The sequence below is a fragment of the Fragaria vesca genome, linkage group LG5 (genome assembly GCF_000184155.1).
Source record: "Fragaria vesca subsp. vesca linkage group LG5, FraVesHawaii_1.0, whole genome shotgun sequence".
Lineage (NCBI taxonomy): Eukaryota > Viridiplantae > Streptophyta > Magnoliopsida > Rosales > Rosaceae > Fragaria > Fragaria vesca.
The window spans coordinates 21,031,468-21,048,857 of record NC_020495.1 but is presented as its reverse complement, the minus strand read 5'-3'; the positions used below and the strand labels follow the sequence as shown (position 1 = coordinate 21,048,857).

Here is a 17,390-nt window from a genome sequence, read left to right as displayed (position 1 = left end):
TAAAACGACGTCGTTTTTGTCTTTATTTAACGACGTCGTTTTTGTCTTTATTTTCTTATTAAATATTTGATTTGAAGAATATGATTTTAGGTTTTATGTTCTATATAATTATATGTTTATCTTTTCTAATATTTTGCTTTTTATTTCGTTTTATGTACATATAGAAATGTTTTAGGTATCGTGTATGTGAAGTATAGGGAGTGATATGTTACGTCTAAAATCGAAGACCTCATTCTTGCGAGCTTTAGATGATGAACTCTAATATTTAATTTATTTTTTTCTTCTTTATTCAAATTTATGATTTTTAAACTTTAAAATTCGGATTTTATTTAGATGAACTTTAAACTATGGAGTCTATATTTTGTGTTCAAGATGAACTTAGAAGTTTTAAAATTATGGTTTCATGGTGTGCTAGTGTGGTCAATTCCCAATACTTTCGTAATTATTGAGTATTAAACTTTCAAAGTATCAATTTGGTTTATAAATTGTTGGTTTGTTAGAGAATCATTGCCATAAATTTTATTGATATATTATATGTGCTTATAAAAACAAGTAATGGAAGAAAAAAAAACCTAAAGTACGATAATTTTTTAATAACCTAAAAGCATACAAATTTTAAGAAAAATTATTTTACAAAAGAAGAAGAAAAACCGAAAAAAACAGAAACCGGACCGAACCACAGTTTGGTTTGGTTTTCGGTTCAAGACCTAAAAAAAGGCCAAACTGAAGCGAACTGAACCGAATTTTTTATTAGGTTTGGTTTCCGGTTTTAGATGAAAACCGAACCCACCCCTAATTTGAGTATCCAGTTTTGAGCGACAATACACCCATTCTTTTATATATTGCTCACGGATATCTATAGGTAAAATACCTCAGTAAACTGATAGCTATCATGTCAAAATTTCACACTAATGTTAGTTCTTAGGAATTTTACCTACAAAAGCAGGTGTTTAATTTAGTTATTCACACGAATATCTGTATGAACATTTCACACGGTTAAATGTGTAGTTCGCATTGCACACGGATATCTGTGGCAATCAAGATTAGTTACGGAATACTGTAAATATGTGGTTCATATAATTTAAAAAGATAAATATTTTTAATTATTCTAATATTTCGTTGTTACAGATGTCTGTGTGACTTATAATACACACAGTAACTGTGTGAAATGTTATTATCATGTTTCACATACACACTTTATTTTGTGCCCAACAGTTTTTCACACAGATGTCTGTTGTAGTTATTATTGTATAAAATAACGTGGGTTTAAAAAAATCTATTCCACACGGTTATATGTGTCATTGAAAGTTTGTCATAGATTTCCGTGAGTTTAAAGTAATAAGTAAGAATAAAATCCGTGTGAGATGTTTTTTTGCTAGTCGTTGTTGTGATCATGAATATCTATGAAATAAATCAATCACTTTACAAATTAAGTTGACTACAAAAATGAAATCAGTTATAACAAGAAAAGAAGTTTTACCCTGAGATCGGAAATGGTTGCCCTCATTTTCTTTCCCATGCCAACCATTTCTATTGAGTGCTATGAGTAATGTTACAACACTGCTCTATGGGATCCCATATGTGAACCCATATGTGCTCGAGACCAAGCTTGTGTTAATTTGCACTTCTGCATTTGAGTTTCAGTGAAGAGAGAGCAAAATGTTGGTAACCATGAGCAAGTGGCATATGGGGGAAAGGGATACACAGATGCACCGAAGGTCAAGTGGTATTTATAAAAGTTAGGACAAAAAAATTGATAGGAAGACCAGTGTTTGTTCAACTATGGACAAAGTTCTCACTAATTTAAGTGACCTTCCCAGAAAGCACCTTCAGCTGTTTGAAAACAAATAGCTAACAAACTACGAAACTGAAGTTGGTTGAAGAATAAATAATTTTTCTTCTTTTTCAAAGAAGCGTTAGAGGAAACGCATGCGTAATTTAGGGAACTCAATAGCTAACGACACTGAAGTCTAAATAATTTTTTTTTTTTTTTCAAAGAAGCGTTAAAGGAAACACATGCGTAATTTAAGGGACTCAATAACAAACGACACTTAAGTCTGTTCATCAACTACAATCAATATTTCACAAAATTTCACGCAAGCATTAGAAGAATTGATGTATAAATTACAAAAAGTAACAAATAGCAACATGCACTCTAGTTAATTTGCTTACTAAAAATTTACATTACATAAGCAGAATTTATGTGAATTCATATGGGTGTCAGAAAAACTCATTTAAGTGCAGAATTAAATAGCTAGTTAGAGGCGTTACAAATATTTGGACCACATATAAACTTCACTAAATCAAAAAGTGTGTAAAAGAAACTCATAAGTTAATAAAGAGGTATGATTTAGTATAGTTTATATGTGTTATAATGTTGTCTTGTTGATTCGAAGAGTGAATGGGATATTCAGTCTTTAACTGCTGGTAAATAATAAACAATCAATGGTGATTGTGATTAATCAAAAACAAAAAAAGAAATTAGGTCAGTCAAATTGGTTTGGTTTTGTATCACCAAGCTTCGTGAGGCGCGCATGCTTTGGTAATATTGGTTCCAAGACTCCCACATCGAAGTAAAGCGAAAACAGAAAGCTGTTCATATATGAAAACATTGCAATTAAACTCGTCCCAGAAGATTAGCATGGCCCCGCGCAAGGATGACACGCATAAATCGAGAAATGGTCCAAATTTTTTTGGCCATTTTTCCCTCCCTCCCTTTCCGATTCTGGTAGTGTTTTCAGTTCTGGGGTTTTCGTTTTTGTTTCATTCTGATAGTGTTAAGAGTTCTGGGTGTTCCGTTTTTGCTCCATTCTGTTTGCTATCTGTGAAGCAATCAGTGACACTCGGTCTTCCGGCTTCTATAAAACAGCTGAAATGTTGCCCCCCAACTGTTTGATGAAATGCGTCTTAGGACGAATACTCTTTCTTATGCTTGACCTGAATATTCCTTTGTACTTTGTGTATTCTTGGGTTTGAGGAATGTAAAAGTTCAGATCAACTTCTGAGTTTTAATGTATATGACTATCACTATGAATGCTGCAAGGGCAACCATGCTAAAATATTTAATCCCTTAATGCAGATGTATGTTAATGGGGAAGTATTCGCGGTTGTTGATTTTGGATTACTGGATGCCAAATTATACTGTAGGCATTCAGACATTATATTTTTTGTGAAAATGCTGCAATTTGATGAGAATTCTAGTATATTCTTTGATCCCAGACTTTTATCCTGGGAGAGCTAAGTTTACATGTGTCGAATACATAATTTCACTTTCTTTCAGTTCAAAACTGGAATTGTTGGTGAAGATGCATACAATATTGTGATTTGTCTGCTTCATAACTTGTGTATTTTTCTGTACAGCTCCATTGCAGCTTCACGGTCACAGAAGCTTGCCCTCAGGAGAAGCAGTGACCAGTGAGAGCATACAGTTGATGACCAATCAGGGCCTCGCCTTCTCTTTGACTCAGCAGCATGTTCCAAAATTCTGATGCTTTTTGAATATGAAATTGGATCCCATTTTCGTTACATCATTCATTCACACACTTAAGCTGGAAGTGAGCTCAAGGAAGGTGTCTTCACTGCAGGGGATTGTGATGCCACCCATGGGATGATCGTATCCAAATTCTTCTTCGGCTTGACTCAGCAAATCCATAAATGAAGGTTGGTTTAAGTATGAGATTGGGATCACAAATCGCTTCTTCTGGCTTTCTCCAACATAGACTGCGAAATAGCCTTTTGGGATATCTAAGGTCTTTGAAGCTGTCTGGTTTCCATTAGATGAAGATCGAGTAAGGCTTCTCTTGGTGTTAGAAATTCCAGGCAGCCGGAAACCCATCGCTTCTATATTCCTAGGTGGATAAACAATGAAAAGACTTAAAAGATTCTGGAGAAGAGAAAAGGCTTTGATGTTTAAGGAATGAGAGGAGTTGAGTTACAGATCATGAATTCATATGTCTATATATAGATGATGAAAGGGTGTGTGGAAGATCATCTACGACATGAAATGAGTGGTTAACATTGGCGGCAATGAGGGACGCTAGGTTTTTTTCAAATGAAGAAATCACAAGGGTTTGTCTTGCCATTCACTTAACTCATCCCCCAGCAGATGCATATGCTGCTGTCTTGTTTTTTTCCGTAACATCCTTCCCTACTTCCAGACAATAAGGGTCACAGGGACCAGAAGTGAGGTATCTGTATTATAGAACCTATTAGATAAGGACTCGTAGTAGTCATGATTCAGACTTGCACTTCTATCCAGCAGTGGACCACTGGTGAATAGTGTTTCTTTAGTCTTTACAGACAAGAATTAGTGGATGTCCAAGCCAGCCTAGCATGTGGTCTTGCTGCTTCATGTATGGTATCTATGATCTGCTTTCTCAACAAAACGAGGGAGTATTTCATTTCTCTAACAATACAGGTATTGATTTTAAGTATTTCTATAATGTATTCATGATTAGGTTCAGCCAATTACAAACTTGCACAGAGCATTGAAGTTAATAATCTAAACTTAACCTACTTGTCAACTATATAAGAAGATTGCAAACTCTGAAACATGGTTGACATTTTTCAAGTATGTATTCACCATCTGTCTATCTTTCCACACAACACATATATTTCCATATGCATCAAAACCTTAGTTGTATGCCTCAAAGGAACCTTCTTGCAATCCTAACCTCTTTATTTGCAATTTTGCATGCATTAGATGTGCCCAAATAAGCCTACTCACAGTGTGTGTTGTTTTATAGGAGAAAGAGCAGTCTTGCCTAAATGCAAAGTAAGTATAGGTATCATAAACTTTCACAGTTTCACAGATGTTGAGAATCTTTACTGGAATTGATAAAAGCTGTTTCTCCCCAAGGATTTTCCAGTAACGTGTTCAAGTCCTAACTTCCAGAGTCGACTTCCAATATTTGATAAAGCATGCACACGGTCTAATTTCCCTGCTAGTACTTAGTTCTCAGGGAAATATTATTAGTTATTACTCTTTTCATGACTTCTGGTTTTCTATATTCTTTCTTTTTTCACTGCAATAAATATTTCTACTGCATTCCTTCACTGTTTATTATTTTCCTTTTCCCCTCTGCATACTGAGGTAACTGTTCACAGTTTAAGCTGACATGCAATTCTTAAGAAACAAGATGCTGATGTCCAATGTTTGTTTCTCCTGCTCTTTTATTGATGAAAAAGGCATCTGAGTGTTTTCTTCTATTGTTTTTAGATGTTATGATCTTATTTGCGAAACCATTTTACTTGTGCAAGTGAGAAATATATGCAAAAAATTTGTCTGTCTTTTTGTGTTGCGGTTGAGTCCAACGATCACCGTGTAGTCCTTTCTTTTTCGTTTATTTCTCTTATCTTTGGGATATCGCTGTTCTTTAATGCCTCATTCGCTGCCTCTACTTTCATGTTGCAGATTGATCATGATTATTATAGGATGTTCCTTTGGAAATAAAATTTAATTATGCGGTGATTGTACTTGGTTTTGCAACTTTTTGCAAACTATGAATCTAAGGACTGCTGCACCTCCCACTTCAGTCAGGTACTCTTCAAAATTACGTACTGATTGTTGTTATCCTTGTGTCTCCCCTTAGCAAGAAAATTGTTTCAAGAAAGTTCTTTTTTACTTCTGTTTGCAGTTCTTCTCAAACAATGATAGGCCTGGTCTTAGCTGAGATAACTAAACTGGTATAATGTATGTAATGGACTTGACATAAGTTGTCACTGGCTCCCACATGAACTCCCTGGTTTTCCACTGACGGATATGGTGGTTAAAATTACATGTCAGAAACAGTAATTGAAATCAATTGATAACTGTATGCTATGCATTGAGGGACAACTTGTCATGTCACTCTTGTGAATGATAGGAAGATTGAGGTTTCAAAATGCATGTCTGTAACAACTTCTGAGAAATAACTTCAATGGATTTCAGCTTGGAAACTTTTCTGGAAATGATGCAAAGAAAGACATCTTTGTTCCCAAAGGAAAAATCATCAGCTTTATAGCCATGTCTTATAAGTGAGTATTCATTTAACCATCACAATCAGGTGAAAGAACTGCATAAATTGAGAAATTGCCGTTTTTTTATCTCTCCTCTTTTTGCACTTCTCTCCATTTGAGTTCCGAGTGTATGATAAATTGATATTCTTACTATGTTAAGTCCCTCCATCTGTTTAATGAAATGCCTCTGAGGGATTGGTAATTTTGTTTTTGTGATCTATTCTTCGATCCTTGTTATGGCTAAGCAACTTAGGTCTGAGTGCCTGAATAAGCGAGTGTTGGTCTTCAATCATTCAAGATAAAGTGGTTATAAATTAAATTTGAGCATAGAGCACTAGCTGTTTCATGAATTGACCCTGCATTGCTTGTGCTTAATTACTTGAACTTATCGAGTATTCTATATATTTAGTTTGATTCTTTGTTTGAACCGAAACTCAGGCAAGCCCTCTTTCTTGGTGTGTCTGAAAACTTTTTATGGATTCTTCTTTTTGGACCAATAGACTAGCTCATATATGAGCTTATCAGTGAGCATCCGTGATGCACAAAAATTTTGTATTCAATGTTGCGGTGGAAATCAGGCTAACAGCTCAAAATCTCCTTCTGCAGATATATTTTACCAAGGACAGATTTATTTTGGATGACTGTATGTCAAAATGGTGTGAGGTATGTCATTGTTAGAACTATAGACTGTTACTTTATTTGTTGTAAAAGTATCCTTCCATTCAGTATATACTGGCGGTCCTCAAATACAAATAAAACATGCAACACAGTTGAAAAGGTTTGGACTGTATTATACATTCCCAGGATATGCAGCTGGGAGAAGTAAGTATACATGAGATTGAAGACAAATTTCATTGTCCTTGAGTTCAAATGACCTTCAGATATTTGGACAAAATGTTTTTGTGAATTCCTATGTAGTAGCTGTTTGTTTGCTTCATGATTTTTTCGTCTTTTAGCTCCATAGAAGCTTCAGCTTCCCTTTGGCCAAGAGGTAAGTCGATTCAGTTAATGACCAAGCATAGCCTCTTCTTCATCTTGACTCAGCAGCAGGTTCTGAAACTCTGATGTCTTTTGAATATGAAGTTGGATCCCAATTTCATTTCATCCTTCACTGAGTTCACTCACACACTTAAGCTGGAAGTGAGATCAAGGAAGGTGTGCTCACTGCAAGGAATTGTGATACCACCCATGGGATGATCGTATCCAAATTCTTCTTCGGCTTGACTCAGCAAATCCATGAATGAAGGCTGGTTCAAGTATGCTATTGGAATCACAAACCGCTTCTTCTGGCTCTCTCCAACATAGACTGCAAAATAGCCTTTTGGGATTTCTAAGGTCTTTGAAGCTGTCTGTTTTCCATTAGAAAGAGACCGAATAAGACTTCTCTTGGTGTTTGAAATTCCCATGGTATGTATATGCTTGTGAGGAAGAATAATGAAAAACTTGAAAAGATGAGGAAACAAGTGGTATCTTTGATGTTTATGAAGGAGAAGACTTGAGTTCCTGATGATTGATTTGTGTGTGTATATATAGATGCTGAAAGGGGTGTGGAAGATCATCGGCTACAGAAAATGAGTGGTTAAGTTGGAACTGATGATGGACACCAACTTGTTTCAAATCAAGAAATCACATGGCTTTGTATTGTCCTTCACATCATCCCTCAGCAGATACATATGCTACTGTCGTTAGGTACTTCCTTTAGTTGAGACACAGTAAATGGACCACTTTAAGTGAGATATCTTCCCGGTTTCAGCCTTGCAGTTCTAAGCTGTTGTGTAGGGTTGCTTTGCAGACAAGAACTGGTGGATGACCAAGCCAACCTGGCATGTGGTTTTTGCTTGTTCATGTATGATATCTATCTTCCGCCCTTTCAACAAGCTGAGGAATTATTTAATCTTGTCTAGTCAATCAACAAAAGTCACTTGATGGTCAATTGTGGCGAGAAAGCAACTCAGGTATTGATTTAAATGAGTTGCGAGCCATTTAGAAATTTTGTCAATTACATGTACATATACAAATATGCGGCACATATACACTTATGATTAATTGATTATACACACACATAGATATACATATATATGCTGTTTTCCTGTTTGAACTGAGAAATAATTATATCAAAATTTTGGTTACTTGGGTCTCAAGGATAGTATTCAGATAATCCTTTTCCTACTCCGACCTGAGCATAGTCATACGTGTGTTTCCTTTGGAATAACATCTAAATCAGTTACTTTTTACAACTCAGTTGTCAAATTCTTGTTAGTAACAATTCTTGTTAGTAACCCAATTGGCCAGTCTTTTCTAAGTGGCTAGTCTCGTATCTAAAACTTTACCGGTTCTCATATGCATTACATTGTAATACCCAGAGATTATCATGCTGCTGATATGTATTTGAAAATGCCACACAGAGGAAAAGCCCATCTTCATCAATAGTGAGCACTCCACACTCATTTCTTTTTCTTAACCTGCAAATTTGTACTTTTCTTTTCATATCGTCTTACCTGCTACGATTTTATCCTTGACCATAATGGCAGTTTCTGGCTCTATCTGTATATATTTTAATGGTTATGTTAATATTGATGTGTCTAGTTGAAGACACCATCTTATATTAGGCATGCCATTTTGATAAATCAGATAAGCTATTATATCATCAAGTATTATTTCCTTTTCAACATATGCTGTGATTAGGGTAAGAAAAAAAATGAAAAAAAATGAAATATAAGACAGGAAAGTTTATCAGGAATTGAAATATAATCTTTTACATTCCCGTTTATTCTTGGGAATGATGTTTAACATAGGATCAAAAAGACAGAACTCATCTGTCATTGAGTTCAAAATTTGGAGTCTCATGAACTTCAGACTAATTGCTTAGAGTATATACGAAGTTCATATTTGCCTGCTTCGTAAGATGTGATTTGATTCTTCTTCAATTTGGACTGTTTCATCAGCTCACAAGCAGCTTCAAGAATACAGCCGGCTGGTTACTCCACTCAAGAGTGATCTGATTCAGTGGATGATCAAGTTATCAACTGAAGACTCTTCTTCATCTTGACCAAGCAGCGAGTTTCAAAATGATGTTCTGGATCCAGGATCGCTTCATTAGTGTTACTCACACACTTAAGCGGGAAGTGAGATCAGTGAAGGTGTCTTCACTGCAAGGAATTGTGATACCACCCATTGGATGATGGTATCCAAATTCTTCTTCAGCTTGACTTAGCAAATGCTGAAACAAAGGCTGGTTCAAATATGATATTGGAACCACAAATCGTTTCTTCTGGCTCTTGCCAACATAGACTGCAAAGTAACCTTTTGGGATGTCTGATGTCTTTGTGTTAGCAATTCGAGGCAATCGGAAACCCATGGTTTCTATATACTGAATTGATCAAAGAAGTAAGAAAAGGATTCTAAGGAATTGCGGAACAGAGCAGCTTAAGTTGATGCTTGCTAGGATAGTTGTGTTTGCTTATGAAGCTGATAATGTGTATATATAGATGAAGAAATGGTACGTGGAAAATCATCTGCTATATGAAATGATTGGTGAAGAGGCATTGAGATGGGCTCCAGGTAGGGACAGAAGCTTGTGAGGAACCGCATGGGTTTGTCTTCCTACTCAAATCACATGTAAATGGTATCAGCCTGTATACTTGTATAGAAACATTGTTCCCTACCTTTTTTGGATGACATGTAGCAGACAAGAAGTGGACTACCACAGGTTTTAATCCATCTAACAAACTCTGTTGAAAGCTAAGCCTGGGATATGGTAAGAGGTTGCTATCATCTGCTACATCCATGAAGCATGCATGTGGTTAAGAAGGTACATGAAATTAGTGGGTTGAATCAGGGTCACTAGCTTTTGAGAATCATGAAATCACATGGACTTGTCTTGCCATTCTCACAAGTAATTGTCCTCCTATCAATTTCTGATATATACTAGTTAGGATCTCTGTCCAATATCGTAGAAACATGCCAGAAGTGAAATTTCTATCCAAGAAATTAGTAGCCGGCTTTGGACCAGTTCTGTCCAACATTGATAATGATGCTGCTCGCAAGCCACAACAAGAACTGGTGGTGCTGTGACATAAAGTCATGCTATATATGTCTCAGAATGGAGAATGATGCCAGCTGAGCATTACGTACTTTGTTTCATGTACAATCTACGATCTCTAGTTTCAACTACCTGAGGAAGTATAGGTTTTGTTTGGTCAGTCTACAAAGTTCATTTTGATGGTCAAGCATGAGGAGAGAACCGGACAGGTACTGATTGAAATACTTTTGAATCAGTAGTGGAGATGAGGAACATTTATACTTAAATGATTAATTAGAATGAACTTCATCGATCAGATTCTTTTGAAAGAATCACCCAGTAACTAATGAGAGCTATAGTTCTATTTGTTTTCTCTTATTGCTTATCGTCTAGTTGTCTGGAGTTGCTGTCACCTCTGAATGCTAAGGTGTTGTTTATGCCCTCAGATGATATAAAAAGACGTAGAAATACCTCCCGTAATCAGCTTAAGGATTCATTGTTCACTTGAGTGACTACTCTGATCGAATTGTAGTTGAATATTCTATGAACTAACCTATTCAGATCTCCTAGAAGTTTGTTCACTAAGCCTTTTACTCTTCTAAGTTTGTACCAGGTTACAATTCACTTTACTCTGAATCCGGTCAAGGCCAATGACTTCGTACCACTGATTTTCCTGTAGTAGAAACATGTTCACAAGCAATGACTCTTCAAGAAGTTTTATGCTGAATAAATACTGGCAAAATAGGAAAAATCTTATGTAGATTATTTGATGCAAATTCAAGGCATTGTTATTTGCTACCTAGTCTCAGTCAAAATATATACCTACTCTATCATTTCACTTCAATTCATTATTTTCATGGATTGGGAGGTTACGCCATGGGTTTCTAAAACTGTGTTATGTTTGCTTGGATTATGTAGGGGCCAAGTGAAGTATGAAGTATCTCTGGCGGGCTGTTTATGTTCGTTTATACAATGTTTTCATGTTTGTAGAATCGGCATTTGTTGTGAACGAGTCTATCATATCTGCTGTATGATTTGTGTGATGGTCGAATCACTCGAATGCTTAAACGTGATAATGTATATGGAGGTATCCTTGAATATGCCTCTGAAACTTGTATCTTGGTGTTTGGTGTGTTGTTGGGATCGGGAAATTGATAAGGCTTCACTCACAGATCTGTGCTTGAATGAGTTGAATGTCACTCCTCAACTCGACCACCCTTTTACTCATGTTGCTCATTTGGGTTTTTGATTTTGTAGATGTATGATTCCTAACCTTTTCTCAATATATAACAGATATTGAGATACGAAAGCGACACAGCAAGTGAAATACATATCAATCTACTAACACTGATGCAAGCTTGTGGCCTTGGTTGATGATTACTGAATTTACTGTGCAAACATTCAACTATGTTGCTGGTGCTTGAGAGAGCACAAAGAGCTAGCAACCCTAAAGAATATGCATTTTTGGTGAGTTTAGTATATGATCTCCAAACTTAATAAAAAAAAATTGATCAAGATCGTCCATTACTGAAGACTAGAAATCTCAATTCTAGACAAGAAAAAGATGAAAAATAACAGAAATCATAACCGGTTTGGTTATCCATCAAGAAACTTGGACCCAAAAACTGAAACCGATCAATGGATGAATCTTAAACTTGTATGTGCCATTGTGCCAGTGCCTGAAAAGATTGCAAGACAAGAGAGCTGCCTTATTCATCATTGCATATGCCTTAACTACCTCTCTTTAAGCACAATTTTAATTCATAAAAATATACTTTCAGTGCATCCTAGACCCGGAAATAAAACTTTGTAACAAGATCTTCAAATTCGTAGGAAGATCATCTACTTTGAGGCAGGACAATTAAGGCGCACGTGCCTTTGTAATATTGGTTTCATGACTCCCACATCGAGAAACAGCTGCTAGGTAACAGTCTTGATATATGGGAAGCTTGTAGTATGGTTTCCCCTTTCGGGGACATCCGATAAAATTGGAACGATACAGAGGCCCCTGCGCAAGGATGACACGCATAAATCGAGAAATGGTCCCAGTTCTGGGGCTTTCTGGGTTTTTGTTTTAGGTCCTTTCTGTTTGCTTACTGTGATTTTGGTGGGTTCATCCTATTGCATTTGACAAAACTGAAATGGAGGCTCACCACCTGTTTGATGAAATGCGTGTAAGAACCTCTTCCCTTTCTTATGCTTACTTGAACTGGGAATACTCCCTTACAATATTGTGTGAACTGTTTGCTGGGTTTAAAAACTTTGCTAAATTTTTTCTGTAAATCCTACTACCGTAAGTACTTGGTATTGAATATCACATGTAATGCTCACTAGTTCGGTCTTGAAAATGCTGCACAGGCAATCAGCCTAGAAAGTAAATCCCTGTCTGCAGATGTATGTTAATGAAGGGATGTATTCCCCATTTGGGTGCCTATATACTGCGTATATAATTCAATACTATATAGGCCATTAGACATTATTTGTTGTTGAATTACGCTGCAAGTTAGTAACTAATGGTAATGGTGTGGCATAAAATTAAGACGAGTGAGCTGATAAGAATCGGACTACATTATTTGTTCCAAGAATGCTAAGTATACATGGTTTGAATTTCATTGGTCGAGTACATAATTTCAGAATCTTGATTCCAAAGCTGGAACCATGTTTTTTGCAGCAATTTGCGTACAAGATTCATACAGTGCCGCCATTCGTCTGCTTTCATAGCTCTTGTATCTTTCAGTTCATCTCCGTTGCAGCTTAAGAGTCGTAGAAGCTTCCCCTCAGCAGAAGTGGTGAGTCCGTTCAGTTGACGATCAGTCGTGACACTCGCCTCTTCTTCATCTTGACTCAGCAGCATGTCTGAAATTTGGATGCTTTTTAAATATGAAATTTGATCATATTTTCATCTCATTTTTCAGTCACACATTTAAGCTGGAAGTGAGCTCAAGGAAGGTGTCTTCACTGCAGGGGATTGTGATACCGCCCATGGGATGATCGTATCCATATTCTTCTTCGGCTTGACTCAGCAAATCCATGAATGAAGGCTGGTTCAAGTATGATATTGGAATCACATATCGCTTCTTCTGGCTCTCTCCGACATAGACTGCAAAATAGCCTTTTGGGATATCTAAAGTCTTTGAAGCTGTCTGGTTTCCATTAGATGAAGATCGAGTAAGACTTCTCTTGGTGTTCGAAATTCTGGGGAGCCGGAAACCCATAGTTTATATTCTTAAGGGGAAGAAAAATGAAAAATCTTGAAAGGATGAGGTAGCAGGAATAAGCTTTGATGTTATGAAGGAGAAGACTTGAGTTCCTGATGATTGATTTGTGTGTGTATATATAGATGATGAATAAGGTGTGGATGATCATCTGTTACACGAAATGAGTGGTTAAGTTGGCACCGATGACGAACACCAACTTGTTTCCAATCAAGAAATCACATGGGTTTGTCTCATCCTTCACATATCTCGTTCCCCAGCAGATACATATGCTACTGTCGTTTGGTACTTCCTTGAGTTGACAGACAAGAAAGAACCACCCAAAGTGAGATAGCTTCCCGGCTTCAGACTTGCAGTTCTATACCAAGCTGGTGTGTGTAGGGTTTCTTTGCAGACAAGAATTCATGGATGACTAAGCCAACATAGCATGTGATTTTGCTGCTTCTTGTATGAGATCTATGATCTCCACTTCCAACAACTTGAGGAATTATTTCATTTTGTCCAGTCAATCAACCAAAGTCAGTTGATGGTCAACCATACTGAGAAAACAGCTCAGGTAATGATTTGACCATGAGTTTCAAGAAATACTCAACTATTTTTTACCCTGCCATTAAGAAATTTGGACAATTACAGGTACATACACAGATTTGCGCGCACACACATATTTATGCTGTTTGCTTGTGTCTCTTGAAATTCTCTAAAGTTTAATTACTTGTGTTTCTATTAAGAATGGTATTCAGAGTCATTTTTCTACTCCTTTAATTCTCAGAGATTGCCATGCTTCTGATCTGTACTTGAAAATGCCACCACACGCAATTCTTTATTTATTTCTGAGTCTGGTTTCTCTTTATCCGAAAAGGCTATTGTATCTCTACTTTTTTTTTTTTTTCTCATCTGCTATAATAATATCGTTTACCATATTGACTATTTCAGGCTTTATTTGTAGATATCTAAATGTTTATGTTAATATCAATGTGTCTAATTGAAGCTACCATGATTAGGCATGTCATTCTCAGAAATCAGATAAAGCCATTATATGACCAAGTATTATTCATATGCTGTGATTTGGTAATTATATCGCTGCAAGAAAATGATATATGAGAAACTAGACCCGAAAGTTTATCAGTAATTGAAATATAGTCCTTTCATTCCCATATTTTCTAAAGAACAAGACAGTTTAATATAGGACTACAAAGACAGAACTTGACTGTCATTGAGGTCAAAATTTGGAGTCTCATGAACTTTAAAATAATGGCTTAGAGAGTGTATACAATGTTCATGTTTGCTTGCTTCATAAGCTACAATTTGATTCTTCTTCAGAATTTGGAAAGCCCTCTTCTGCACAGAAGCAGTACAGCGGGCTGGTTTCCCCTCCACACAAGAGTGATTTGATTCTGTGGATGATCAAACTGTCAACTGAAGCTTCTTCATCTTGACTAAGCAACGAGTTTTGAAATCAGGATATTTTGGATCCAGGATCTGCTTCGTTAGTGTTTACTTACACACTTAAGCGGGAAGTGAAATCAATGAAGGTGTCTTCGCTGCAAGGAATTGTGAGATCACCCATTGGATGATGGTATCCAAATTCTTCTTCAGCTTGAGTCAGTAAATCCTGAAACAAAGGCTGGTTCAAATATGATATTGGAACAGCAAATCGTTTCTTCTGGCTCTCACCAACATAGACCGCAAAGTAGCCCTTTGGTATATCTGATGTCTTTGTGCTAGCAATTTTAGGAAATCGGAAACCCATGGTGTCTTGATACTGAAGATCAAAGAAGGAAGAAAAGAATTCAAAGGACTTGGGAAAGAAAGAAGCTTAAGTTGATGCTTTGAAGGAGAGGAGCTGTGTTTGCTTTATATATAGAGAGATGATATGTGGAGAATTATCTGCTGCATAAAGTTCCTTGATGAAGAGGCAATGAGGTGGGAACATTTGCTTGTTTGAAACCACATGGTTTTGTCTGCCTACTGAATTCATGTATAACTGGTACCAACCTGCATGCTACTTTATAAACATTGTTCCCTACTTCCTTTGGATATGTAGCAGACAAGAAGAGGGCTACCACAGATTTCAATCCAGCTACCAAATTACTTTGAAAAATAAGCCTAGGGTATGATAAGAGGTTGCAATCATCTGCTACATTCATTAAGCATGTAAGTAGTGAAGAAGGTACATGACATGAGTGGTCGAATGAGGGTCACTAGCTTGTGAGAAATCATGAAATCAGATGGGTTTGTCTTGCCCTTCTCATAAGTTAGTGTCCTCCCATCGATTTCACATATATATGCTACTGAAGAGGCTCTGTTTAATATTGTAGAAATTAACATGCCTTTCCAACACCCAACATTGAAGTGACATTTTCACATTTCTATCCAACAAGAATTGAAATACAGTCCTGTCCTACATTGATACTTAATGCTGGTTTCAAGTCGCAACAAGAATTGGTGGTGCTGAGATATAAAGGCATGCTATATATCTTGAATATGAGTATGGAGCCACCTCGCATTACGTTCTTTGTTTCATCTACAATCTGCGATATCTAGTTTCAACAACTAGCAAGTTCATTTTGATGGTCAAGTATGAGGAAAAAGCCGGAAAACTAGTGATTCAGATACTTCAGAAGCAGTAGCAGAGACGAGGAACATTGATTCTTCAATAATTAGAATGTACTCCACTTATTTTATTCTTTAATAAAAGCTGCACTTCCATTTGTTTTCACGTATTGCTTATCGTTTAATATCTGGATTTTCTGTAACCACTGGAAACAGAGGCTTTTTGCTTGTGTTATAATAGTGTTGCTGATTCAAAGACTGAAGGGGGGGAACAACTGACGGTGATTGTGATTAATGATTAATAAAAAATAAAAAAATATTAGTTCACTGAAATTGCTTTGGGTTTGTGATCGCCAAGCTTTACAAAAAGGGTTATCCTAAGAGGAGGAATTTGTATGCAAACTGGATGAATGTGAAAATGGACATATTTAGCGAAAAAGGAGGAATTACAGTCGAAAAACAGTAGCGAACACCAGTATATCCCGATGGTCTAAGATGGGGGGTCATTGGTGTTTTCAGTCGTTTTGTTCTATGATATTATCATGTGTGTAAATCCTCTTTAACTGCCTCACTTCAAGCACAATAATTGATAGAAGTATGATTTCAGTACATCCTAGACCAGGAAACAGAACCTTGTAACATGATCTTCAAGTTCGTGTAAAGATTATTCAATGTATATTAACTTGGACAGGTGCCGTAAGCAGTCAAAATCTGTTCTGTTTTAAACCTTCATTCTTCTAGAATTGCACTTAAAGGGAGGACACGTGACGCGCACATGCTTTGGTAATATTAGTTCCAAGACTCCCACATCGAAGGAAGCGAAAACAGAAAGCTGTTCATATATGAGAACATAGCAGTATAGTTCGTCCCTTCAGGAACATCCGATAAAATTGGAACGATACAGAGAAGATTAGCATGGCCCCTGCGCTTTTGATTCAGGTGGTGTTTTTGAGTTCTGGGGCTTCCTGGGTTTCTGCTTTTGTTCCTTTCTGTTTACGTTTTGTGATCATGAACCAGCGGTGGCTCATCTTTCACTGTATTCTGTATACGAATGAATGCATATAACAAACTAAATTGTTAGCCCACCAAGTGTTTGATGAAATGCTTCTGAGACATTCATTCTTAGCCAGTCCTTCACTCATTCATGCTCAGCCAGCGGCAAATTTTAGTTTTGAGTGCTTGAATTCATTGGTTTGTCTTCGATCATTCGAAATAAAGTTGATGCGAATAAACTGTGAGAATAGAGTTGATATGAATGTCACAAGGTAAGCCGTGTACTTGTATATGAGTATTCACAATGCAAACAGTTTTGGTCTTCAATGCTGCAGTAGCAGTCATGCTAACAACTTGTTATCTTAACCTGAGGTTCAAAGTTGGAGTCTACAGATATATTAGTTGTCGAGTCCCTGATTATTGTGGTCACTGGAACTAACTAGACAGAGGAAACCACTAACCTAAAGAACCAATGCTTATACCCTAAATGAATCCAACTCATGCAAACCTCTGAGGATTTATCTCCCATGAAAGTTGGGGATGGATAAAAGGAAACAGAACATGTCATTGTAACCATGCCGGACTAAACCTTTCGTATACTTTATTCTTGG

At 36.7% G+C, this 17,390-nt stretch overlaps 3 protein-coding genes across 3 annotated transcripts; all 3 read right to left on the bottom strand.

Moving 5' to 3' along the window:
- Positions 1–3,535: 3,535 nt before the first annotated feature.
- Positions 3,536–7,403, bottom strand: LOC101297356. The gene is made up of 2 exons (XM_004301619.1): positions 7,123–7,403; positions 3,536–3,848 (listed from the first exon to the last, which is right to left on the bottom strand). Exons 1-2 carry the CDS (start codon positions 7,401–7,403, stop codon positions 3,536–3,538), a joined length of 594 nt encoding a protein of 197 aa, XP_004301667.1.
- A 1,394-nt stretch (positions 7,404–8,797) lies between these two features.
- Positions 8,798–13,233, bottom strand: LOC101297064. Its single transcript, XM_004301618.1, has 3 exons — positions 12,940–13,233; positions 10,629–10,691; positions 8,798–9,367 (listed from the first exon to the last, which is right to left on the bottom strand). Exons 1-3 carry the CDS (start codon positions 13,231–13,233, stop codon positions 9,104–9,106), a joined length of 621 nt encoding a protein of 206 aa, XP_004301666.1. The 3' UTR covers positions 8,798–9,103.
- Positions 13,234–14,553: 1,320 nt separating this feature from the next.
- Positions 14,554–15,340, bottom strand: LOC101302942 (indole-3-acetic acid-induced protein ARG7-like). Its single transcript, XM_004300175.1, has one exon. It carries the CDS (start codon positions 14,981–14,983, stop codon positions 14,732–14,734), a length of 252 nt encoding a protein of 83 aa, XP_004300223.1. The 5' UTR covers positions 14,984–15,340; the 3' UTR covers positions 14,554–14,731.
- Positions 15,341–17,390: the final 2,050 nt, after the last annotated feature.